The sequence below is a fragment of the Amblyraja radiata genome, chromosome 20, assembly GCF_010909765.2.
Source record: "Amblyraja radiata isolate CabotCenter1 chromosome 20, sAmbRad1.1.pri, whole genome shotgun sequence".
Lineage (NCBI taxonomy): Eukaryota > Metazoa > Chordata > Chondrichthyes > Rajiformes > Rajidae > Amblyraja > Amblyraja radiata.
This window is the reverse complement of record NC_045975.1, coordinates 22,420,462-22,447,759: the sequence shown is the minus strand read 5'-3', so window position 1 is coordinate 22,447,759 and position 27,298 is coordinate 22,420,462. Positions and strand designations below refer to the sequence as shown.

The 27,298-nt window shown below is 42.6% G+C and overlaps 1 protein-coding gene across 12 annotated transcripts in view; it reads right to left on the bottom strand.

Moving 5' to 3' along the window:
* Positions 1-26,396, bottom strand: part of tnnt3 (troponin T3, fast skeletal type) — a 47,558-nt gene extending 21,162 nt beyond the window's left edge. The window contains exons 1-9 of one of the 12 annotated variants that reach the window (XM_033039021.1): positions 26,274-26,396; positions 16,821-16,861; positions 16,275-16,282; positions 12,867-12,899; positions 10,444-10,464; positions 9,240-9,257; positions 6,969-6,989; positions 6,354-6,371; positions 582-603 (exon numbers count right to left, since the gene is read on the bottom strand). In XM_033039021.1, the coding sequence (XP_032894912.1) occupies positions 582-603; positions 6,354-6,371; positions 6,969-6,989; positions 9,240-9,257; positions 10,444-10,464; positions 12,867-12,899; positions 16,275-16,282; positions 16,821-16,840 (161 nt within the window). In that variant the 5' untranslated portion in view covers positions 16,841-16,861; positions 26,274-26,396. The remainder of the gene's footprint in view (positions 1-581; positions 604-6,353; positions 6,372-6,968; positions 6,990-9,239; positions 9,258-10,443; positions 10,465-12,866; positions 12,900-16,274; positions 16,283-16,820; positions 16,862-26,273) is intronic. The other 11 variants (XM_033039020.1, XM_033039022.1, XM_033039023.1 and 8 more) reach the window with 11 other exon arrangements.
* Positions 26,397-27,298: the final 902 nt, after the last annotated feature.

The window sequence follows — 27,298 nt, the reverse complement described above, 5'->3', positions numbered from 1 at the left end:
GTTGCTTTACCTCCCCCCTTGACCCCATCCAAGGACCCAAGCAGACTTTCCAGGTGAGGCAGAGGTTCACCTGCATCTCCTCCAACCTCATCTATTGCATCCGCTGCTCTAGGTGTCAACTGCTCTACATCGTTGATACCAAGTGTAGGCTTGGCGATCGCTTCGCCCAACACCTCCGCTCGGTTTGCACTAACCAATCTGATCTCCCGGTGGCCCAGCACTTCAACTCCCCCTCACATTCTGAATCCGACCTTTCTGTCCTGGGCCTCCTCCATGGCCAGAGTGAGTCCCACCACAAATTGGAGGAGCAGCATCTCATATTTTGCATGGGAAGTTTACACCCCTGTGGTATGAACATTGGCGTCTCCAATTTCAGGTAGTCCTTGCTTTCTCCCTCCTTCCCCTCCCCTACCCAGCTCTCCCACAGCCTACTGTCTCCTCCACATCAGTCTGAAGAAGGGCCTCAACCCAAAACCTATTCCTTTGCTCCATAGATGCTACCTCACCCGCTGAGTCTCTCTAGCGTTTTTGTCTATCGTCAATTAAATAAATCTCTATGGTCATAACAATTCTCTACTCACTTTGGTTTTGGCTTTTCCTCCTCTGCAGCATGGGGGAAAAAAAGAAAAATAGAAATTAGGGTCCTCACGTGCAATAAAAATAAAAATGCGACATAGCATCAAATCAAAAATAAATGAAAATCTATCGCACTACAAATACAATTTTGCACTCTAATTCTTCCCACGGATGGTGTTGACTCCTTTGTGGTTCAGTTCTGAAGGTGATGGGCGTCTTACAGTATCTCAGTCCAAGATCTGATCTTTGATCCCAGACAGCCATTCAAAAAGTGATTGGCGTCACGGATGATTTATCATCTAATTTCTCCCAACAGATGTTTTTGGATTGGACTCAGTCAATTGATGAATCATTTCTTCCCATATATTGAGGCACACTTGATTCCTGCAAAGTAAACCTCGTCGACAATGATCACCAAATCAAATCACAAATGGGTGTGAGTGTTGATGTAGAATTGGATGCCATGTGCATTCATCATAACGGCAGTGTCACTGAAGCCCGGAAATGGATTACAGCAGGGGTCGGCAACTTTGTTCTGCATAGGGGCCGGGACGCATGTCTGTGAGCGGATGGCAGGCCACATCTATCACGTGTTCACATGATCCTGCCCCGGATGGCTGGCATCAAATCACGTGTTCACAGAAGGTAGACAAAAATGCTGGAGAAACTCAGCGGGTGAGGCAGCCTCATGCAATCTTTGCATGTCTCACCCGCTGAGTTTCTCCAGCATTTTTGTCTACCTTCGATTTTTCCAGCATGTGCAGTTCCTTCTTAAACGTGTTCACAGAAGGTGCGCGGCCGTGCTGGCGGTTTTGCGCAGGATGCGGTACAGCCAGAGCCCAGCCGCTGCTCGGGGCGGGCACTCGGCGGGCCGGATGATTAAGGGGAAAAAAATCCGCCTGCAGGCCGGATCATTCCGGGTTACGGGCCGCATTCGGCCCGGGGGCCGTAGGTTGCCGACTCCTGGTTTACAGCCTTAAAATATCCAGCTTCCCGCTCAGCAGCTTCTGTCATTTCCTCGTGGAGAATAATTAGAGTGCAAAATGCAAACACAAATTCCAGCAATATAATTGATATTGCTACTCTGTATGACTTGCACATACTTTGTAAGTTGCCTTTAAAATATAAAAAAATGTTTCATGCGAAGAAAGTTATTTTTGAAATGTTGGGTCGATTCATTCCCCTGTTTTTATCAGCTGCCTTGGCATCTCCATCGTCCAATTGGCAACCTACCCTTCACTCGAAGGCATCTTTACTATTGTCACATTCTGAGACCAACAAACACACACTGACACACACACACAGAAATACATACAGCTCGCCCGACACACACAAATACACACACACACACACCTGCACACACATAGACATCAGACAGACACACACACCTACACAAACATATTCTGACAGACAGACACTAGCACACATACATAGAACTCCTATAGACACACACAGGCACACACACACAGACATCAGACAGACACACACATACTCATGCACAGACAGACACACGCACATAAAGATAGACACAAGGAAATACAGATGTTAGAATCTTGATTAAAACACAAAGTGTTGGAGGAATTCAGTGGGGGTATGGTGCGGGGGACGGTCATGCAGCATCTGTGGAGAGAATGGGCAGGCGACGTTTCAGGTCATGACCCTTTTTATGGCAGTCCCGGCCCAAACCATCAACTATCCACTACCACTACAGGTGCTGCCTGACCCACTGAGTTCCTGCAGCACTTTGTGTTTTACTCGACGAATGTAGATTGGCTCATGAAACAAAGACAATCATGGCGTTGCCAAAGCAACACAAAACTTTTCAACATCTTAAAGAAATATGAACAAGGGAATAAATTGAAGCCAGATTATGAAATTGAGAGGACATGGTTAACAATTTTAAAAATCAACATTACAAATCAATCCATAAAGGAAGCACTGCACTGATCTCTGCAATTAAGGTGATTATTGAATCTTGCAGCTATATAGAGTATATATATATATATATACTCTATATAGCTATATACTCTATATATATATATAGTCTGCTCCTGAATCACCTTAAACTACATATTTACAAGATTTCAAACTCAGAAAATGCAGGAAGAAAAAAACTGGTTAAGTAGGTAAATTGGTCTTTGATGATGAAATTAAAATACCACCTTCGTCTTCATAGTCATAAACTGTGAATTACACAAAACATGATTAAATCAATGTGTTTAATAGAATACTTCCACTTATGTGAAGTTTGCAAACTGACTGCAGATATGTATTTCCAGTGCGGCTGTGGGTGGAGGTGGCAGATATGATTGGGATGTTTCTGAGGATTTTAGATGGGCATATGGATATGCAAGGAATGATGGAATTGTAGGCAAAGGAGATTGGTTTAATTATTACATACATGGGCCTGTCCCACTTAGGCGACTTTTTAGGCGAGTGCAGGAGACTGTGCTCGCCACATAGTCGCCACATGTTCGCTGGTGGTCTCTGGTAAGTCTCTCCTTCATGGTCGTGAGGAGTTCCCGCATTCTGGGAACTCGTCGCGGCCTCAATATAGTCACCGCAAATTTTTCAACACAGTGAAATTTTTTTCGGAAACCAAAAATTGGTCTCCATGGAGATAGTCGATAATCCTGTAGTCGTAGGTGTAGTTGTAGTGGGGTCGCCATGTAGTTGTAGGTGGTCAAGGTAGTCGTAGGTAGTTTTAGTTAATCGCCTTTGCTGGCTCATTGGGGGGAAAAAATGTAAGCAGGAGTTTTCAGAACCAAGGATAACCGACCGGTAATGTTAAATGTCCGCCGAACTTCATAGCTGGGAATCTCTGGCTTCTTAAAAGTTGTCTCCACTTCTTCTCCCCCTTCTCCCCACCCATCTCTCCCCCTCTTTTAAAGGACTTGCGGTACACTGTGCTAGCCGTCTTAATTACAGCACCAGCCTTCTTGTTCATCGTGGTGTTTGTCTGTATCACCTTGGCTTTGCACCGTGTGAATTTCAGACAGCGCTCCCCCCGCTTGCCCTGGCCTCCGCCTTTGCGATGTGTTTGTGTGTGTGTGTGTGTGTTCCACTGACAGTCGCCGTTCCAGTTCCCGGATTTTCAAGCGACTGCCGACAACTTGACAGTCGCCCGAAGTCCACTGAAAAATCGCCTAAGTGGGACAGGCCCATAAGGGTGTAAAGGCTTCAGAGATGGTGTACAAGATGCCCCATTCACTGCATTTATTGGAAGCCAGAATAGGTTAAACATCCACAAATTTTGATTTCCGTTTGGAACCATCAAAAGGCCAAGGGTTCCACTTCAACATATTTCAGTTTTTAAATTAATGTGAAAATGTTTAAAAGGAGATATGCGCACAAGTTTTGTTTTTACACAGAGGGTGATGAGAGCCTGGCACATTCTGCCAGGTGTGGTGATGTGGTCAGATATGATAGTGGGGTTTAAAAGGCTTTTGGATTGGCACAGGGATATGCAGGAAATGGAGGGATATGGATCACGTGCAGGCAGAGGTGATTAGTTTATCGGCATCGTGTTCGGGCATGGACATTGTGGGCCGAATGGCCTATTCACATGCTATACTATTCTCTGAACCAGCTTTATGGTTATTAAAGTTTCGTACAGAGACTATTTCCTCCCACGCTCCAAAGACATATAGGTTTGCAGGTTAATTGGCTTCTGTAAATTGTAAATTGTCTCTAGTGTGGGATAGTGCTGGTTTAGGGGGTGATCGCTGGCCGGCACAGGACTCGGTGGGCCAATGGGCCTGTTTCCAAGCTCTATCTCTAATGTCTAAAGGATGCTCAACATGTATTCAAATATTTCACTACGAATTAGCATCCTTTCAATCCTGTTTTGTTACGACAATTAATAGGAATCCAGAATGACCAATTAGCTGTACATAAATAAATATATTTTAGTTTCAGGTGTGACTATGTCTCGGTCAGATTCAACAGTGTGTTCATGAACGGACTGAATCTTTTTGTCACCATCGATTTAATCCTCTGCTTACATTGACTTTATAATAAATAAATTGGACCTGATTTGCTCGTTAAATTTCATGATTTCGTTTCTCAACTCTAGGTGAACAAAAATAAATGATCGTGTTGACACACGTGAACTTATTCGCAATGTCACCATTCAAGCATACTTCCACGAGTTGTTCCGTGCTGATGTTCTGAACACTATTCCCAGACACAAATAGGTGTTGGCTGTGCCACTGATTATATTTCTCATAGTACCGAGACTAGGAACTTCAGATGCTTTTTTACCAAGGAAAGACACAAAATGCTGTAGTAATTCAGCAGGTCAGGCAGCATCCCTGGAGAACACGGATAGGTGACATTTTGGGTTGGGAATAAGATCCCGACCCAAAATGTCACTTGTCCATTTCCCCCAAAGATGCTACCTAACCATTGAGTTGCTCCAGCATTTTGTGTCTACTCCTATGATTCTCATAAATTTTCGGTGATATATGTCCAAATATGAAGAATCACCTACCATGTCCAAATTATTTGATGATGCAGCATAAAATGTAAAACTTTTGCATTTATACCGTTACATAGAGGTTTGTTCAAGCATGCACCATATATTTCTTCACACCCACTTGACACAAATATTGCTTAAAATGTGAACCATCTCAATAGGATGACACCATTTTTTCCCCCCTGAGAATGCAATCTGAACACCACAATGAAACAACTTGCTTCTTACCCAACAGTTTTGACTGAGCAGGGTGTTGAGGCTGGATTCCTGCACAGTAGGCGACTATATTGCCATTCGAGTATTAATGATACCACAAGTTCTTAGTTAGTGTGCCCATCCTGAATCAGATAGCCACCTTAACCACCTTAAACAAACGTGCATTAAGCTGCCACAGTGTGGTAAGTCTGTGCATACCTTTTCTAACCACATGCCATGCCAAAGTCAAGATTGTCCCAATTGTCATAGTTTGTATCCTCAAAAATATAAGTGGACATCTTATTGTCTCCTTTTTAATGTGCAGCAAATGGCAGGGCCTTGGAGGAGGTTGTAGAGCAGAGGGATGTAGGAGTACAGGTGCACTGTGCCCTGAATGTGGCGTCACAGGTAGATAGGGTTGTCAAGAAGGCTTTTGGTACCTTGATCTTCATCAGTCATGGTACTAAGTATAGAAGTTGGGACATTATCTAACAGTTGTACAAGACATTGATGAGGCCTTTGGAGTATTGTGTTCAGTTTTGGTCACCTTGCTGTAGGAAGGATGTCATTAAGCTAGAAAGAGTGCATCGAAGATTTATGAGGACGTCGCCAAGTCTTGAGGGCCTGAGGTATAGGGAGGGATTGGACAGGCAACGATTATATTTCTTGGAAGCAAGAGGCTCAGGGTTGATCTTAAAGAGGTATATAAAATTGTGAGGAAATAGATAGGGTCAATGCACAGAATCTTTTACCTTGGATAGGGGAATCAAGAATCAGAGGACATTGCTTTAAGGTGAGAGGGGAAAGATTTGATAAGAACCTGAGGAGCACTCAGAAGGTGGTGGGTACACAGAACGAGCTGCCAGAGGAGGTAATTGAGGGAGGTACAACACAGCATTTAAAAGACGTTTGGATAGATAGATGTATTGGAAAGAGTTATAGCGATATGGACCAAATGCAGGCAAATGGGACAGGCTTAGATGGGGCATCTTGGCTGGCGTGGACGAGTTGGGCCGAAGGGTCTGTTTCCGTGCAGTATGAATCTATGACTCTACGTACCAAAACATTTAGCATGAAAGAGACTTGGATTAACAAAGCAACGTACCTTCTTCCTGGTGGACTTCTGGGTGAGGCCAGGTACATGCAAAGAGCGACGAATACAAAGAAGCAAAGTACATGTTAATACTGAGCGTTGGATCAAATGTTAATGCAGCAAAGACTCTGTTGTGAAGAACCACCAGATTAACAAATGAAACCCCTTGAACTCCACTCATTTAATCATCGAACATTGTCAACTCCCCGAATCGTGTTTGTAATCAATGGCGATTAAAATTACACCAAATAACTTCGATTATCATAGGAAATGATCAAGAAAACTTCAAGGCATCAAATAATTGGTGATAATGAGTGATCAACAATAATCAGGGATTCAGGTGGAATAATTAAGACTGTTGATGGTGGGAAATGATTGAGAGGTGAAGAAAAGCAAAATGAGCAAATTTGAAGATGAGGCATGAAAGCGGAAAGTGGAAGTGGCGATTGAAAGAGAACAGGCGAATGAAGCAGCAAACTAGAACACGAGTGAAAGAGAAGAATGCAGAGAAGAAGGATTGATGAAGTGAAAGAAAGAGAGAAAATAATGAAATGACAAGAGTGAGAGTAAGGAAACAAAATGAATGGGAAGTGAAAGCAGATGATTCATGGGTGTTTCATTACATACCTTCTTCTGCTGCAACCTCCTCTAAAGAGGGACAAGCAGCAAAACAGCAGTGCAGCGAACAGATCGTGTGATAGGAAAGCAGAAAAGAAACAATATTGACACAGAAAAAGTTAGAATTTGTATTGATACACCACTGAAGAAATGTATGCAAAAACAAAGCTCCATTCCTTGACACCTTTAACTCTACATAAATTCCAATTGACTTTATGTGCTCATACCGCCTATCCTTTGAGGTAAAGGCCACTTTTGTTATGAAGAAACACAAGTGAATAAAATTAACACATCATTCAAGCAACCTTCCATTCCGGGCATTTCAAGAATGAAACGGTTCACAGGGGCAGAACAAAAGTAGACATCTGGAGCTGATTCCTTGCCAACAGTCTAAGCTTTTGATCCCCAAACGCAAGTGTGAAGCTTTGGTATTTTCTCCTAGAGCTGTTTGTGGTGTAGACTGTCTATGAACAAGGCCTGGAATGTTGATAAACTTTCCATTTGGAGTCTCAACGAGTGATGGATGGCAAGACATGCAGAGGGTAAAATGTAATGTGTGACATCCACATTTCAGTTTGCCTTTAGTTTTGCCATTTTAGCAGGGAATGGATGGATATGGATAATGTGCAGGTAGATACGAGATGGTCTTGTCATCATGTTCAGCGCAGACGTTGTGGGCCGAAGGGTCTGTTGTTGTGCTATATTCTATGTTCTATTATTAAGAATGTGAATCATGCATCTAATAATACATCCTTTATTCAACCATCCAAGGATTAGTTTAGTCTAGATTATTGTCACGTGTACCGAGGTGCAATGAAAAGCTTTTTTTTATTACGTGCTATCCAGTCAGCAGAAAGACTATACATGATTGCAATCAAGCTGCCCACAGAGTACAGATGCATGATAAAGGGAATAACAGGATAATCAGTCTGGACAATCAGACCTTATGAAAATCCACTAAATTCTAGATGCTTGAAAAATGAATTTAAAAAATACGAAAACACTCAGCGGGTCAGGTAGCATAATAGAGTTAATGTTTCATATCGAAGGTCATTTGTCAGTGGGAGATTTATGTTGTGGAGAGGGTAGAGGAGGGAAGGATAGGATTAAAGGAGAAACAAGGAATTGCAGATGCTGGTTTTACAACAAGTTTCTTATTGCTAAGATTATGAAGACAACTATCATGCTAAGTAAGTATACTGTTCAGAATGTCTTTCAAATTAAATGAGCTACTAACCTAATATAAAAATCAGGATATAATCACTTGAAGACTGAAAGTAATCCACGGGAGATAAAAGAAAGAATGGAACTAATACTATTGGTGGTTTAACAGCCAACCCAAAACCATGACAGAATTTCTGAGGCCCTTTGTGTTTTGGATTTAAAAGTAAAAGAGAATGAACTCAGGAAAATAATCGATGTCTGGGATCGCTTGTGCAGAAAAGGACTCACTCATAAGACGTGACCTCTTTCCAGGGCAAGAGGCATAGATATGTTCAAAAGTTCTAGGGGCCATTCAGCCCATCAAGTCTACTCTGCCATTCAATCATGGCTCATCTATCTTTCCCTCTCAACCCCATACTCCTGCCTCAGCCCCATAACCCCTGACACCCGTATTAATATAGAATATATCAATCTCCGCCTCAAAACTATCTATTGACTTGGACCCCACCGCCATCTGTGGCAATGAATTCTACAGATTCACCACCCTCTGACTAAAGAAATTCCTCCTCACCTCCTCTCTAAAGATGCCTCTTTTTATTCTGAGGCTATGTCCTCTGGTCCAAGACTCTTCCACTAGTGGAAACATCCTCTCCACATTCACTCTATCCAGGCCTTTCATTGGTCAGTAACTTTCAAAGAGATTTGCCCATCATCCTCCTAAACTCCAGTGAGTGCAGGCCCAGTGCCTTCAAACGATCATCATTTGTTAATCCAATCATCCTCATAAATGTCCTTGCTATGGATCCTCCCCAATGCCTGCAGATCCTTCCATTGGGGCACAATGGGGTAGACATTCAGAACCTTTCCCCCAGGGTGCAATTATCATAGTCTAAATTTTGGAGGCCTCAACCTACTATAAAATGGCCTGGGTTAAGGTGGAATTGGGCTGGGGATGAATAGCCAAAACCAGATGCTAAGCATTTGCAGGGACATTCTGTGAGGCTACCAGGCAGAGGAGGTGAAAATTATTGGCAATTATGAAACACAAGTAACAAAATGTAGCTGATACAACACAACCGCTGGAAAGGAGATTTGAAATAACGAAGAGAAACATACCTTCTTCCGCATATGTTTCTGGGAAAGGCCAAGAACAAGCAGCCAGCAGCAAATGCAAAGAACCAAAGTATACGTTAATACTGCATGTTGAAGAGCAAAGCCAGTTATGCAACAGATAAATGGCAGCACCAACAAATCACCACCTAAATGCAAGAGAAACACTTCTCTTGCATCACTTATTTAATCAACCCAATAACTGTCTATCCACAGGCCACATGAGCACCCAGTAATAAGTATTTGCAATATCTCTCCTGCTCATGTTTTTTAATTAAACCACTGTATTTTAAAATCAGTGGAAGAAACGGCAAATGTTGCATAAACATGAGGTAAACGGTGTAAAATGTAAGGGCGGCACAGTGGCGCAGAAGGTAGAGCCGCTGCCTCACAGTGCCAGAGACCCAGGTTCGATCCTGACCTCGGGTGCTGTCTGTGTGTGTAGTTTGTACGTTCTCCCTGCTACCGCGCAGGTTTCCTTCGGGTTCCTCGGTTCTCTCCCATATCCCAAAGGCGTATGTGTTTGGAGGTTAATTGACCCTCTGTAAATTGTCCCCGGTGTGTACGGAGTGGATGTGAAAGTGGGATAACGTAGAACTAGTGTGAACGGTGATCGATGGTTGGTGTGCACTTGGTGGGTCGAAGGGCCTGTTTCCATGCTGTATCTCTAAACTAAACTAATAATTAGAGGTGCTAATTGATACAGGATAATTTAGTATAGGAGACACAATGGATGGAAATGATAAGATGATTAACATGTGGTTACTGAATTGTTAGAGATGATGGAGAAAACGTGATAATTAGAAATGATAGAAGATGATAAATGATTGATGATTTTGAAAGTTACCTAATATTTAATGATCGTGACAGAAGTATAAAGATGAAGCAAGGCATGATAATAATTCAGTAAAAGTGAAAGAGAGCATAATTTTGCAGACATGATTAAGAATGATAAAGAGATGAGAAATAAAATAACAACTAAAGAAGAAATGATGATTTTTTTAAAAATCGAAGAAAATTAGAGAGAATGCAAACCAGGACATTGAAGAAAGACTGAGTTATGGAGAAGTAAGGGGTTATTGAAGACAAAAGAACAATGTGGAAACTAAGTTGAAGAATAGGGAAAGATGAAATGTAAGAAGACAAAGAATGGGGAGTGAAAGTTAATAAGAAACATAAAGGGTGAGCAAGGGTATATTGCAACACATACCTTCCTGAGCAACTTCTTCTTCTGATGTTGTTAGCGTAAGGCAAACAGCAAAGCGGCAATGCAGCACATTGGATTGATAAAGCAGTAAAGGAACAATATTGGCAGAAAAAAAATTATAAATCATATTGGAAGAGACCATCATATAATTAAAGAAAAAAAAAGTCAACACAAAACAAACTCCACTCCATGACAGCTTACTAAACCATGCACAAATACCGTTTAACCATAGAATTCAGAGGCATTTATTATCATTCTGAAAATGCCCGTATCATTCCAACACTTTTAAGTTCCAGAGGCTCACAACTCATGCCGAATGATAACTTTACAATGACTATCATGTGTTATTCTTGAAGCTTAAATATATCTATCTACTGATGCTACGTTACACATAAGCAGAATTTTGTTCGGAAGCACGGAAAAACAAAAGCAAGATAGTTTTATACTATTCTTGGCTGGATCACAGCAGGATTTCAGTTACGCCACTGTTCAATAGGAAGATCACAGGAATGGGAAAATAAATGTTGCCGTAAGGGCTCAAAATTGTTGCAGGAAAAATGAAGTAAATTACAAAAGAAATCCCAGACGTAGGCAGAGGATTTACCAACTTTTAAAATGTATGTTTATGCATCAGCAAACAATTGTAATTACAATGGAACCTCACTTCAACTTGGCTCCGACAAGCTTTGCCAATGTATCTAACTCATGCTCAAAGATTCAGCTTTTCTGAACATATTTAAAACATTCACATTCAATGCAAAACTTCACAGTAGATATCAATTCCATAACACTAAAACCTACTTGCAAATTGAAATATTAAAACCACAACTTGATACAACACCTACATACGCATATTTCCAAATTCAAATCTGAGTGAAATCATGATATATGCAATCGTGTTTATCTGCATGCATTTTACTATCTAATTCCCATGTGTTCTTGCATTTCATTTTGATTACTCCAATAATGTTTGAAACAAACACAAGTTTCATTTGAAGCAAAAAATGAACATAAATAGTCCTTGAAATGAATATGGGAGGAATTAACCTCTTGCATATATCAGAACTTCACTTCCCCTTATTAGAAAAAAATCACTGTAGATATATTTAATTGAATACTTCTTCTGTTTAAATATATTTTTTCTTCCGTTAATGATCAGTGTTTAAGGTAATTTACAAATCTTAACATTAACAATGCCATGATTTGATTTCAAATTTGGAAAGGTATGCCATGGTTTGTATCATTCCTTTACAAACAGACACCAGGCCCTCTTAAGATCTATTTCTCTAATCAAATAGAATTTTATTACATGGGAGTTCCACTGTGGTCATTTCAAATTGGGCAATGTGTACATTTCAGGGGGTTTGTACCATTTGAAATTTTATTGGATTCAACAACTCGCGCTGTGTGTAGTTCTGGTCGTCTCATTATAGGAAGGATGTTGATGCTTTGCAGAGAGTCCAGAAGGGGTTTACCAGAATGGTGCCTGGATTAGTAGATATTGGTTGTAAGGAGAGTTTGGACAAATAGATTATTTTCTCTGGAATGCCAGAGGTTGAGGGGCGAACCGATAGAGGTATATAAAATGATGAGAGGCATAGAGAGGGTAGACAGTCAGAACCTTTCTACTCAGGTGGAAATCTCGAAGAGTGGCCATAGCTTTAAGGTGAGAAGTGTAACGTTTGGAGATGTGTGGGTGTAAATTTTTACGCAAAGGGTGGTGGGTGTCTAAAACGTACTAACAGGGGTGGTGGTGGTGGAGGTAGTTACAATAGTGTAATTTAAGCTTTTACATACATGGATATGCAGGGAATGGAGGGATATGGATCATGTGCAGGCAGAGGTTATTAGTTCAACTTGGCATCATGTTCGGCACGGACATTGTGGGCCAAAGAGAGGTGGAAATCAAAAAATAAGCTCTAACCAAAATGTCTATAAGAGTAGACCTAAAACAGGAGGCATCTCTTTTCGGTACACGAGATGCATTAAGAAACTTTTACACAGGGACATGGAAGGATAGGTTTAGAGGGATATGGACCAAATGTAGGCAGGTGGAACTAGCGTAGAAGGGGCATATTGATCATCGAGGGCTAGTTAGGTTGAAGGGCCTGTTTTTGTGCTGTATGACTCTATGAGTTATTACAAGTTCGTTCTAATGAAGAATGCTCCAAATTCAACATCCAGATTTCATTCATCCGGTCAATCAGAGGTAGACCCTCAGACAGGATTAACACTTGAATCCTATCTGTAACCTCTATGGTAACTGTAAGTGTAAAGGTTAAAGAAAAGTCTGCCAATATTTTCAACCTGGATTCATACGTGAAGAACGCTCCAGACAAAATACTGGAGAGTCATCGGAATTATTAAATGATGTTAGTAAAAGGTACTGTGGATGGAAAGGAAACATTGGGAATCAACATCATTACCTCCCTCTCCATGTTCCTCATGTTCCTCATGTTCTGTAATCCAACGTCAAAAAGAAAATATGATGATAATTGCCGATTTCTCGGCTTGGAACGTTCCCCCCGATAGGCTTCAAGACTAGTTGTGCATTGGAGAAGCCACAATTACTCTACCTCGAGGGTCCCAGCCAAATTCCTAACTAAGCTTGAGTAACCAAGTCGCAGGCAACTGTTATGTCCATAAGTCATAGGAGCAGAATCAGGCAATTCGGCCCATTGAGTCCACTCTACCATTCACTCATGGGCAATCTATCTTTCCCTCTCAACCCCATTCTTCTGCTCTCTGTAACCTGCAGCCTTGCTAATCAAGAACCTGTCAAACTCCGCTTTAAAAATACCCAATGACTTGGCCGCCACCGCCATCTGTGATGAATTCCACAGCCTCACCAAGTCCTTTCATCAGCTTAAGTGTGGTCGTGATGTCCCATCTACCTCATTGGAGATCTTTGAATTAATTTCAATTTTTATTGAATTCAATCAATTTCATCTTTATTGACTTCAAAGTTATATCTTTGCACTAAATGTTATATCCTTTATCTGTCCACTGTAGACGACTTGATTGGATTCATATATAGTTTTCTCTGACAAGGTAGCATACAAATAAAAGCTTTTCACTGTACCTCAGTACACGTGATAATAATTAACTAAGCCAAACTAAGTTGAAAGACAATTTGGAAAGCTGCATGAGAACTGACTGCCTTCAACTAGACATCTCATTCTGATCTTTGTTCAGTGGCCTTTGCTGGAAAGTCAGGAGATCAAGTCAGTACAGCGTCATAAGTTATTGAACCACCTTGTTCTAATTGATCAACCCAAGCTTACAAAGACGTAGTTTGGTGAGACAATCTCTTGTAGCCTGACAGTACCTATGGTTCAGGCTAGCTTGTAATGCCATTGTCAACTAGCTTGCCAACACATGCCATCTGGGCTTGAGACGTTACTAACGCCACCACAACAATTGTCCAGGAAAGGAACTGGCATTAAAATGGGCGAGAGCAGAGAAAACTAGCAGATAACTTTCTAAAAAGTCTACTGTTTTGGGTGTTATCTGGAGAATTCCTTCAAAACCAATCAACAACATAAAAGGTGATAAACTTAAAAAATATATATATTTACAAGGTGGAGAGCAAGGAAAGGAGCAGAAGGTTAAAACATCATGGAAACTAAGGATGTTGTTTTCCCTTTCTCTTTCATTCTCTCTCCCTCTCTCTCTTTTTCTCTCCCTCTCCCCTTCCACTCTCTCTATCCCTCTTTCTCTCTCCCTCACTCTCTCTTTCTCTCTCACTTGCTCTTTCACTCACTCCCTCTTTCATACCTATCTCTCTTTCATCAATCTCTCTCTCATTTATCTGTGTCTCCTCTTTATTCCTTCTCTCCATCTCTTTCTCCCCATCTCCTCGTGATACTGTGCAGCATTGCCGTGGGGCCAAGAGCAATCGACCAAAATGTAAAAGCCCCCATCACTTACAGCTACTGCACACACTGGCCTAATATTTATGAAAATTACAAAATAACAGCTGAGTATTTTTCAATATCAGTATAATCATAGAACAAAACATTAAAACAAGCCAACTATAAAATAAAAAAATATTATAGTGGTTGCACATATATATTATGAATACATCCAATAATTCCTAGCTGATAATATGTCATCCTTTAATTAATGTCTCTATTACAAATATGCTAAATGTAACCTAAGATATCAGAACTGCATTTTAAATCTAACTAAATGCATCATATTTTTGTAGATTACATTGTCAATGCAATATACCAACATAATATAAATATTTGCAACAGAAATAGTTATTGATTAATACTTTGGTTAATGTGTATGTCATATATACATGCATGGTCATAAGCACTGATTATACCAAAGCATCCTTGCAGATTTCTAATGGGTTAATTTGGAGTGGTCTCTATTGCTTGTCAGCGAGCCTAACCTCAATTGTATTGGGAAGGTGAAGAGCGAGTTTGCCTCTAATATTTATTATGACTTCTACTACGTAAAGGATATGGAGTGCTAGTTTTCATAAATGGAGACATTAAGCACAAAAGCAGGGAGATAATGTTGGACCTCTGTAAAAACGTGGATCAAGACTCGTGAGGCTAGATGTGGAGAGGTCCAGAAAGATTCTGTTTTTATCATCTCAGCAAAACAGTGTGTTCCAGATCAATATTATTCTACAACAAACCCGTTTTTAGTTTAGAGATAAACCGACCGTCATCACTGTACACTAGTTTTACTCTAGACACTAGAATTTCGTGAACCCAATTAATCTACAAACCCGCACGTCTTTGAGATAAGGAAGAAAACCGGAGCAATTGGGGAAACCCCACGTGATCCAGGGAGAATGTACAAACTCAATACAGACAGCACCCATAGTCAGGATCGAACCCAGGTCTCTGGCGCTTGTAAGGCAGCAACTCTACCACTGCGCTACTGAGCTGCCCTTAGAAAAACATTTTTAAGAAGGGTCTCGATCTGAAACGTTAACCATCCATGTTCTCCATGTTGCTGCCTGACCCACTGAGTTAGTCCAACATATTGTGTCCTTTTGTGTATTAACCAACATCTGCAGTTCCTCGTTTCTCTGTTTTTCCTTACATTGTCCTTGTAGCATTTGGCCAGTCTTAAAATTCTGATCCCTGACAACAGCTTGTCTCTATATATCCAATTTGAACCAGTCACATTATAAAGCTACAGAATGGTACAGCACTGAGACAGGCACTTTGAAAACATTGTCTAAGCAAATCCTTTTGCCAATCTACACCAATCTCACAACCGGAATTAGGACTGTATCCTTCAATGCCTATTTAAGTGTCTGTCTTAAACAAAGTAAGGTATCAACTTCCACCGCCTCCTTCGCCAACATTGCAAATAGTCCCAACATTCTAAGACTCCTGCCTCTTCCCTTACACTCTTGTTACCCCCAAAAGGATTTTGATTATTCTATCTAAGCTTCTAATAACTTTATATTCGTATCCCTCAGTTTCCAGGAACAATACTCATTTGTAACACACTTGTTTGCTGAGATGGTAGAGAGAGAATCAGTCAGGGCTTTCAATAAGGCATTGAATCGGTAGTCTAAGGAATCATTTTCAGGTAATGGAGAAAGTGGAAGGAATGGGACTAATGGGATTGGGTACTAGGAACCAGCACAGAATTGTTGGGTGGAATGCTTTCTTTCTGTGTGTGTGTGTGTGTGTGTGTGAGTGTGTGAGTGTGTGAGTGTGTGAGTGTGTGAGTGTGTGTGTGTGTGTGTGTGTGTGTGTGTGTGTGTGTGTGTGTGTGTGTGTGTGTGTGTGTGTGTGTGTGTGTGCGTGTGGATTACTTGATTGCATTTTTACTTGAAAATTAATGAAAGGACTTACCCTCGTACCTATAGGAGGGGAGGAAAAAAACCGCAAAGTCAGTCGCAGGTAAAGTTACACATAGTTCAGTTTAGAGACACAGCATGGAAACAGGCCCTTCGATCCAGCAAATCCACGACAACCATCGATCACCCGTTAACACTAGTTCTATGTTATCCCACATTCCCACCCACTCCCTACATACTAGGGGAAATTTTACGGAAGCCAATTGACTTGCAAACCCGCACGTCTTTAGGATGTGGAAGGAAACTGGAGCAACCGGCAGAAATCCATGCGGTCACAGGGAGAACGTACAAACTCTACACACAGGCGGTGCTGCTTGTCAGGATTGAACACGGGTCTCTGGCGCTGTGAGGCAGCAGTTCTACCAGCTGCGCCACTGCGCCGCCCCAACAATTTAAAGTCAATTAAGGTTTACAAAGGCAGATCTTAAAGGAAGATCAAAATGAAACAGTAGCTGGCAGGTGGTAAAAGTAGAAAGGAACTTATCCCTGGTTCAGGACCTGGTTTAAACTAAAGAGTGACAAATTATCAATCAATACTTACACTTCTTCGGTGTCAGACATTTTGAGCTGAGCCCTTTAGATCTGCGGGAAAGAAAGAGGGAGCATCACTTAGAAGGGCCACTCGTGTAAGGAACATAGCCTATGCTCTTGCAATTTAAAGTATGCCTCAAGTAATTAAAACCACCAGACAGAAATAGCACCATTACTAACTGCGCGGGGCTAATACCGTTTATAGCCACCAAAACGTGTAGGGTAGAGAGCACTGGTGCTGTACGGAAGTCTACATGACAGCATTAGCAGCTGTCCATAGAGTGATGATCAGCCATACTGGTCCCTTCAAAGCCCATCTCAAGCTGTGGGATTATCTTTTTTGGATTTACCCTCTGTCTGCCAAGTCCCAAAAGATGCCAAGTAAATACCTGCAACGTTTCCATGACTCTGAGCATTGCAATCCCTTTAAAATAGCAAGACTGGTTCGCTAGGATCGACGTCACCAAGAATTGATTAGGCCCACACAAAGTCAGGGCGAAAGTCACTTGCCCCTTAATATTTGCCCAGGTTAATCTCCTCCTGCCTGTTCCTTGAAGCACCTTCAACTCTTGTGGTTGTCACAACAGTAAAACCCATTGTACTGAGCTTCCCAGCCTTACTCTGGGAAAATTGTCATTTTGTTCACGGTCACAAGTTCTAAGAGTAGAATTAGGCCATTCGGCCCAACGAGTCCACGCCATTCAATCAAGTCTGATCTCTGCCTCCCAATCCCATGTTCCTGCCTTCTCCCCATAACCCTTGAAACCTGTTCCTGTATCTGATCAGACCCAATACCCAACATGGAACCAGACACCCATTGATATCAGTGTGAATCGTAGGGTTCAAGACCAGGGAATATTTATTTTATATTTATTTTACTTTCGTTTATTTTTTATATTTGATATGTTCATAACTATTTTGCCCATTGAGTCTATGCCCACTCTCGTGGCAGTTGATTCAATTGCGATCCCTCCTTTATTTCAATGGAAACCCTTGATGGGAGAGGGTTGCAGAGGGGCATCCGTGGAGGGAAATGGACAGCCGATGTTATGGGTCAGGACACTTGACCCTCAACAACACTCGTTCACACTTGCCCATCAACAATGCTTAGGAAAGGTTTAGAGGGATATGGGCCAATGCGACTGGCGTAGATGGGGCATCTTGATCGGTATGGACGGGTTGGGCCGAAGGGCCTGCTTCCGTGTTACCTGGACTCCAACATGACTCTATGAATCAAATACCCTTGTTCTACAACAGTCCACCTACACAAGGAGTCAGACACAACATGCTGGAGTAACTCAGTGGGACAGGCAGCATCTCTGGAGAGAAGCAATGAATGATGTTTCAGGTTGAGACCATTCTTCAGTCTGGATTTGTTTGGAGCAGTCAATGATTGTACAAACTAGCATCTCCTTGGGTTGTGGGATGAGGCAAGAGCATGTGCCAGAAGGGGGATGCTTTATATTACATTATTAGATTTCTCTTTCAGATAATTTTTAAGTTCTACTTCAGTTACACTGGGTTTTGAATTGTTCTATGTCACACATTGGAAAAAAAACTGTTAAAAAAATCACCTGAAATCTCCATAACTATTTATAGGAAGGGTTTTTCAGGCTTTTGAAGACACTCAATGTTTGCACCACTCAGTCTTGCCTCTCACACCATACTACCAGCCTCCAAGTTTAGTTTAGTTTAGAGGTACAGCATAGAAACAGGCTCTTCGGCCCACTGAGTCCGCACCTACCACCGATCACCTGCTCACACTAGTTCTATGTCCTGCACACTAGGGGCAACTTACAGAAAACAATTAACCTACAAACCCAAACATCTCTGGGATGTGGGAGGAAACCAGAACACCTGGAGAAAACCTAGGCAGGTCACGGGGAGAACGTACAGACAGCACATGTACTCAGGAACAAACCTGCCTTTGCTAGCTCTATTAGCCCTAGCAACATCCCGCTGCTTTCAAGCCAGTTAAGTCTGTCAATGGGAGACCAAGCAAAACCAATCTATAACATTTAAAAATATTGATGGGGGAGAATTACAATCCATCTACTTAAAGATTGCTTCATTGGGGACAAAACAATGATCAGGGCTTAGAGTGGAAAAAAAAGTTTTAGAGGAACTCAGTGGGTCAGACAGCATTTGTGGAGGTAATGTGACAGATGATAATTTGGGTCGAGATCCTTCTTTAGACCGATGGAGTCACTCCTTGTCCATTCCCTACCCAGATGCTGCTTGACTTGTTGACTTCCTCCAGCATATTGGCATTTTACTCAAGATTCCAGCATCTGGAGTTCTTTGTGTCGCAATATATAGGGCTTAGTATATGAATAATAACAACATTAATAACAACATTAACTTTGGGCAGTGAAACCATTACAATTAGAGGATCATTTGCAGTTCACTTGTAGTTTGCATTAATTCCAACTATGTTCAATGACTGCGGTAAGACCATGGTTCCTTGAAATGATGTTTGGACAGTTACATGGAGAGGAAAGATTGAGAGGATATGGGGCAGGCATGGGTAAATGGGACTAACTTGGATGGAGTGCATGGCTGGCATGGGCAAGTTGGGCCGAAGGGCCGAAGGGCCTGTTTCCAAGCTGTGTGACTCCATGACTCTATATGAAGGCAAACTAAATTCTTAGCAACATATCTGGTACTCTTGAGCTAAACAATGAACAGGGGGCTATCCTGGCACTGTCAAATCCATAGAGCAAACTTTGACTGTTTCCTCTTGTTATAATCTTTGAAGTTAAAGATTCTTGAGGGGCAAACAATATTCGGGATTCATTCTCATGGGAATCACTGAACAATGTTGAAAGCTGTTAGAAGGAACAAGACTGTGGTGATTTAGAGTCATAGAGTCATATGGCATGGAAACAGGCCCTTTGGCCCAACTTGCCCACACCGGCCAACATGTCCCAGCTACAGTAGTTCCACCTGCCTGCATTTGGCCCATATTCCTCAAACCTGCCATATCCATGTGCCTGTCTAATTGTTTCTTAAAAGTTCCAATAGTCCTTTGTCATCTTTCTATTGCTGAGCTTCACCCTTCTGTTGAAATGTAGGATCTGCAAAAAGGACAAATGCATCTTCTGTGACCCAAAAAAAAAGCTTAAAATTGGAGTCTGCCTGCTTGACCAGATCCTGACCAAAGAACTCATTTTTTGAAGAAGGGTCCCGATCAGAAACGCCGCCATTCCATTTCCCTCCACAGATGCTGCCTGACCCACTGAGTTCTTCCAGCACTTTGTATCTTGCTCCTGCCCCAAGATGTTGGGTCTTGGATGAAGACCATGGTGACTTTGACTCAGAGCATTGTAGTTTGGTACCGAGTACTCTACGAGTCATGAGGCAAGGTTTTCCTGGGCTCTATGAGTGAGTGTGCCCTGGGATAGCACTGGGAAAAGCAGCAGAGAGATCTAGGAACTTGTACTCAGGGGTTAAAGACCTCTATCATGTCCCCCTTAACCTTCTGCACTCCAGAGAATAAAGACCTAACTTATTCAACCTTTCTCTGTAACTTAGTTGTTGAAACCCAGGCAACATTCTAATAAATCTCCTCTGTACTCTCTCTATTTTGTTGACATCCTTCCTATAATTGGGCGACCAAAATTGTACACCATACTCCAGATTTGGTCTCACCAATGCATTGTACAATTTTAACATTTCATCCCAGCTTCTATACTCAATGCTCTGATTTATAAAGGCTAGCATACCAAAAGCTTTCTTTACCACCCTATCTATATGAGATTCCACCTTCAAGGAACTATGCACGGTTATTCCCAGATCCCTCTGTTCAACTGTATTCTTCAATTCCCTACCATTTACCATGTACGTCCTATTTTGATTTGTCCTGCCAAGGTGTAGCACCTCACATTTATCAGCATTAAACTCCATCTGCCATCTTTCAGCCCATTCTTCCAAATGGCCTAAATCACTCTGTAGACTTTGGAAATCCTCTTCATTATCCACAACACCCCCTATCTTGGTATCATCTGCATACTTACTAATCCAATTTACCACACCTTCATCCAGATCATTGATGTACATGACAAACAACAAAGGACCCAACACCGATCCCTGAGGCACCCCACTAGTCACCTACCTCCAACCCGACAAACAACCATCCACCATTACCCTCTGGCTTCTCCCATTCAGCCACTGTTGAATTCATCTTGCTACTCCTGCATTTATACCCAACAGTTGAACCTTCTTAACCAACCTTCCATGAGGAACCTTGTCAAAGGCCTTACTAAAGTCCATATAGACAACATCCACTGCTTTACCCTCGTCAATTTCCCTAGTAACCTCTTCAAAAAATTCAAGAAGATTAGTCAAACATGACCTTCCAGGTACAAATCCATGCTGACTGTTCCTAATCAGACCCTGTTTATCCAGATGCTTATATATATTATCTCTAAGTATCTTTTCCATTAATTTGCCCACCACTGAAGTCAAACTAACAGGCCTATAATTGCTAGGTTTACTCTTAGAACCTTTTTTAAACAATGGAACAACATGCGCAGTACGCCAATCCTCGGGGACTATTCCCGTTTCTAATGACATTTGAAATATTTGTCATAGCCCCAGCTATTTCTACACTAACTTCCCTCAATGTCCTAGGGAATATCCTGTCAGGACCTGGAGACTTATCCACTTTTATATTTTTCAAAAGTGTCAGTACTTCTTTTACTTTGAAACTCATAGTATCCATAGCTACTCTACTAGTTTCCCTTACCTCACATAATTCAATATCCTTCTCCTTGGTGAATACCGAAGAAAAGAAATTGTTCAATATCTCCCCCATCTCTTTTGGCTCTGCAGATAGCAGTCCACTCTGTCTCTCCAATGGACCAATTTTATCCCTCGTTATCCTTTTGCTATTAATATAGCTGTAGAAACCCTTTGGATTTACTTTCACCTTACTTGCCAAAGCAACCTCATGTCTTCTTTTGGCTTTTCTAATTTCTTTCTTAAGATTCTTTTTACATTCCTTATACTCCTCAAGCACGTCATTTACTTCATGCTGCCTATAATTATTGTAGATCTCCCTCTTTTTTCGAACAAGATGTCCAATTTCCCTTGAAAACCAGGGCTCTTTCCACTTTTTACTGTTTCCTTTCAACCGAACAGGAACATAAAGATTCTGTACTCTTAAAATTTCCCCTTTAAATGTCCTCCATTTCTCTTCTACATCCTTCCCATAAAACAAAATGTCCCAGCTCACTCCTTGTGACTGAACTCTCATGTTACAAACTATATAACTTGGAGCATCTTTAGGGGATCCTGCAATTGATTCTTAGATTTTTTTAAATAATTAATTTCCTGAGTAGTTTCTCCAAATTTGCCCTGAAAGTTTTGTTTTCTGCTCTGGTTGGAGATTTACTGGAGCTAGAATCTTTATCTGTTCCATATGGGACCATTTTGGGATCTTTCCACCTTAGTGACCCACTGATATGAGAAATAACCAAAAGACAATGCATCTAAAATTTAGGTTTGTTATTTTAAAAGAAACATTTATAATCTCAATACAAAATGTTCAAAAGGTTTCAAATTTTCACAGGGAGGTGGTATATGGAACAAGGTGCCAGAGGAGGTAGTTGAGGTAGGTACTATTGCAACGTTTAAAAGACATTTGGACAGATACATGGAAAGGAAAGGTTTAGAGGGTTATGGGCCAAACATGGGCAGGTGTGACCAGTGTGGATGGAGCATGTGGTCAGCATGGGCATGTTGGGCTGAAGGGCCTGTTTCCATGCTATTTGTCTCTATGACTCAAATATCCAGTATTGTATCTTCGTAAAATGCCAGTTCACTGTTTTATGCAAAATTGAGACAATGTTGAAAACAGTTAAAGGGACAAGACTGTTTCTGTGGAAAGAAACACATAATTAAATCTAAATGAATGGAAAGGACAAGGAATTCAAGCCAGCCATGCAGGGAAATAGATCCTAGACTCTGGGAGAAGAGTCACACATAAAATGCAACACTAATGTGAAATGGTGCTTACTGCAGTATCTTGCCAGCCACACCCCCACATAGACATGTGGGAATCACAAACTTGAGAACACAGGTTTTAGGTGAGAGGAGGAAGATTTACAGTAATAGGAAGCTGAGGGGCAACTTTTTCACATAGAGGGTGGGGGGTGTTTGAAACAGATGTTATTCCTTGAAGCGTAGTTGGCTAAGTCTTTCAGTTCTTCAAGGGATATGGGCCAAGTGCGACTAGTGTAGATGGGTCATGCTGGTCGGTGTGGGCAAGTAGAGCTGAAGGGCCTGTTACCCTGCTGTATGATTCTATGACTCTCTCGATGACTCTAAGCCAGGTATGGATTGGCTTGGATGTGCCCAGGGTGTCCTCGGCAGGTACATGGACAGGTACATGGTGATCTTATAGTTTAGTTTAGTTTAGAGATACAGCATTTAAGCAGGCCCGTAGGCCCACGGTCCACACAGCCCATTGATCACCCGTTCACACTAGTTCCATGTTATCCAACTTTCTCATCCACTCCCTACACACAAGAGGCAATTTACAGAGGGCCAATTAACCTACAAACCCTTTCGGGGTAGAGGTGTATAAAATCGTGAGAGAATAGATAGGGTGAATGCACAAAGTCTTTTGCACCAGGTTGTGGAAATCAAAAATCATTGGACATAGGTTTAAGGTGAGAAGGGAGAGATTTAATAGGAAGCTGAGGGGCAACGTTTTCACATAGAGGAAGCAGTTGAGGCAGGTACAATAATACAATTTAAAAGACATTGGAAGAGGTACATGGATAGGAAGGTTTAGAGGGATATGGACCAAATAGGGGCAGTTGGACTAGCTTAGATGGGGCATCTTGATGGGTGGGTGTGAGTTGGGGTCTGTTTCTGTGCTGAATGACTATGATTCGACATCCAACCCTCAAAACTGACCATTGCAAAGTACAACAGTGGCTTTCCTTTGAAACAATCTGGTGCCTGCCTAACGAAATGGCCAGGGCCAAACGATTGATGGCTCAGATTGAAGATCATCCCGAGAAGATCATGGAGATAGCCTGTGCACAGAGCGCGGCGGCTGAGTGCATTTCCATTAATAAGCACCTTAAAGTTCAGCTGCAAGATTTAGGCTGCACGGCCGACAGCTGGGAATGCTGAACCCTTCTTTTGCAAGATCCGATTTCCACGCCTTCAGCTCCTGGCGGCCGCTGAGATATGTCTCGCAGGGTCGGCGCGCTTCCTAATTTGGCGATGCCTCCTTAATGTTCCGTAAGACAAGCCCGAGACATTGCGCAGAGGCAGCTGTTTCTGTATCGCAATCGCGGGCGTCCTGTTAACGTCAGGAGTTCATCTCGCCAACCTTTCCCATGTATACATTCAGGCACCGCACACTACTGTTACAACAACGTCAAGCCTCAATATCTTGCACTTCTCCTTCACAGCCCTGGGTTAAGTATTCTCAGCGCCGGTGATCATCGAATTGATCTGTAGATCCTTAGCTAAAGCAGGGGTGCGGATTTAACCATTCTCCAGATTTAAGATCAAGGGATTAAATAATTTAAACACAAAATACTGAAGTGTCTGTCTTCGGTGTAGACCAGCATCTGCAAACCCTTCACAACACAATTCAATTATTTAGTTTATATTATAGCATGGAAAAAGGCCCTTCGGCCCACCGAGTCCACGCCGACCATCCATCACCCGAGGTCAGGATCGAACCCGGGTCTCTGGCGCTGCGAGGGAACAGTTCGGTTGTAAATATTTAAACACCATAAACTCAGTCCCCATGACACTAAAGCCTGAAGAAGGATCCCGCCCCGAAATGTCGCCTGCCCATTCCATCTACCTGACCCGCTGAGTTCCTCCAGCACTTTGTGTTTTCCCTCAAGATCCCAGCATCTGCAGTTCCTTGTGCCCCAGGACTCTGAACTCTTCCTGGAAGTTTAGCTATAAAATGCATTATCCCTTTCGTGTCCCTTACAGTCAGCTGGGCTCGAATACACTCGTTATCGAGATATCCTTCTAACAGTCGGTGATTTTATTGACCATTTTCTGCATTTATTCATCTGCCAGTCCCTCTCCTGCTCAGTCACCCCATTCTCTAATCCTAGCTGTCTCTCTACCTTTTTGTGTCGCGTTCAACCCCATCTTCACGGCAGTCTCACCGCACCTTCCCCGCTTTACTGCCTCAGTCTTCTCCGCTCCGACCATATTGTTATTTGGAAGTCCGAGATTTCTATCTATTAAACTCTGTGACTGGCCCTACTTCGATGGAACTGTTCAATTATGTTTCATCCCTGTCGCCCCCCACCCCCTTTTCTCCCTCTCTCCTTGAGTTAAGCCTGCGATCCTCTTCATCCGCGCAAAATGACTCAAAGTGCTGCAGCGGTTCTGGAAGCATCTCTGGAGAAAATGGACAGGCGAGATTTCGGGTTGGGACCCTTCTTTCCTAATCAATTGCTAAGGAAACATGGGCAGTCCACTCCCCCCCTCCGCGCACCACCCCCTCCCCTCCACCTCCCTCCCTCCCTCCGCTCCACCTCCCTCTCCCCTCCACCCACCTCTCCCCTCCACCTCCCTCCCTCCCTCCTTCACTAGACACACAGTGTCCTTATGCTCGCACCAACCATTCATTATCCTTCAAACCCGACAGCGCGCCTTTTAATTCCACTCATTGGTAAAAGTTGCAACTCGCTTCCTTATTACTTTCCTCAATTTGGACCCACTAGATTTTTCTGTGAGTTTTAATCTAATTTGACCCCAATTTCCAAGAACCAACTAGTCTCTCCTCACGTCCGACCTCGAACCAGACCTAAGATTCCTTCGAGATCTTCACATCTGTCAGGCACGACTGAAGTGGAAGAGAAACGAGCAACATTTAGGATCAGGAGAAGCTACTCTAGGACGCGCACCGAAAACTGTACATTACAATCACCAATCCCCCCATTTTAATGCTCCCTGTTGACTCATTACTTTCATTGAGAGACACAGCGTGGAAACAGGCCCTTCGGCCCACCGAGTCCGCGCCGACTACCGATCACGCTTTCACACGAGTGCTACCTAAGTTATCCCACTTTCTCATCCACTCCCTACACATTTTAAGGCAATTACAGACGCCTATTAAGTAGAGAAAGCGAGACAGACAGACAGACAGACAGACAGACAGACAGACAGACAGACAGACAGACAGACAGACAGACAGACAGACAGACAGGCAGACAGACAGACAGGCAGACATCTGGGATGTGGGAGGAAAGATAAATCATGATCGAACCCGTGTCTCTGGCGCTGTGTGGCAGCGGTTCTATCAGCTGCGCCCCTGTGCCGCCCGAACATTAACACCAATGTGGTTAGTTAACATTACATTACAATTCAACATGCCCCTTCTGATATATACATATTTTTAGTTGAAAGGTTGCCTGTGATCTGAAGAATGATCCTGCAGAGCGAAGCAGGAGGCCGGTGCGTGTCTTACCGCGAAGGACGGAAGAGTGGATTCCTGGTGGCTTTGACAAGTGGCCGGGTCTGCTACACACCACGGGGGCAATAAGCCATGGTCTTATAGTGAAACCCGATCCGCGGGGAAACCGCATTGGTGCCGCCGCCCCCCCAGAAGATCACTGGGAAGGAGCGGGGATAGGGGAGAGAAAATAAGGTTGAGCTAATTTTAGCAGTCTAAAAAGTACAGAGCGAGTGTGGAGACAGGAAAAAGTTGTGTGTGGCTTCTTACTCGTGGGACCTCGGCAAGCAAGTGTATGAAAATATCAGAGGCATAGATAGGGAGAGTGGGGTTGAGAGGGAAAGATAGATCAGTCATGTTTGAATAAAAGGTAGATACGAAGTGCTGGAGTAGTCCAGTGAGTCAGGCAGCATCTCTGGAGAAAAAGGACGGGGGATGTTTCGGGTCGGAACTGAAGAAGGGTCCCAACACGAAACGTCACCCACCCCTTTTTCTTCTAGAGATGCTGCCCGACCCGCTGCGTTACTCCAGCACCTTGTGTCTATCTTTGTTATAAACCAGCATCTGCAGTTCCTTGTTTCTACAGCCACGACTGAATCGAGAAGTAGATTGGATAGGCTGAATGGCCTCATTCTGCTCCGATGTCTTATGATATGGTAGGCAGTCAGAACCTTCTCTTTCCCAGGGTGGAAAACTCAAATACTAGAAGACATAGCTCTAACGTGAGAGGGACAGAGTTCAAGGGAGATGTGCGGAGACGTTTTGTTTTACACAGTGGGTGCCTGGAACGCGCGGCCAGGGGTAGGGGTGGTGGTGGTGGCGGATGCAATAGAGGCTTTGAAGAGGCTTTTGGATAGGCACATGGGTATGCAGGGAATGGAGGGATATGGATTATGTGCAGGCAGGTAAGAGTTGGTTTCGGCATCATGTTCGGAACATACATTGTGGGCCGAAGGGCCTGTTCCCGTGCTGTTCTGATCTATCTTCTATGTTCTAGTAATTCCTGCTAAATATGAAATATGGCAAACTGTGGAATCATT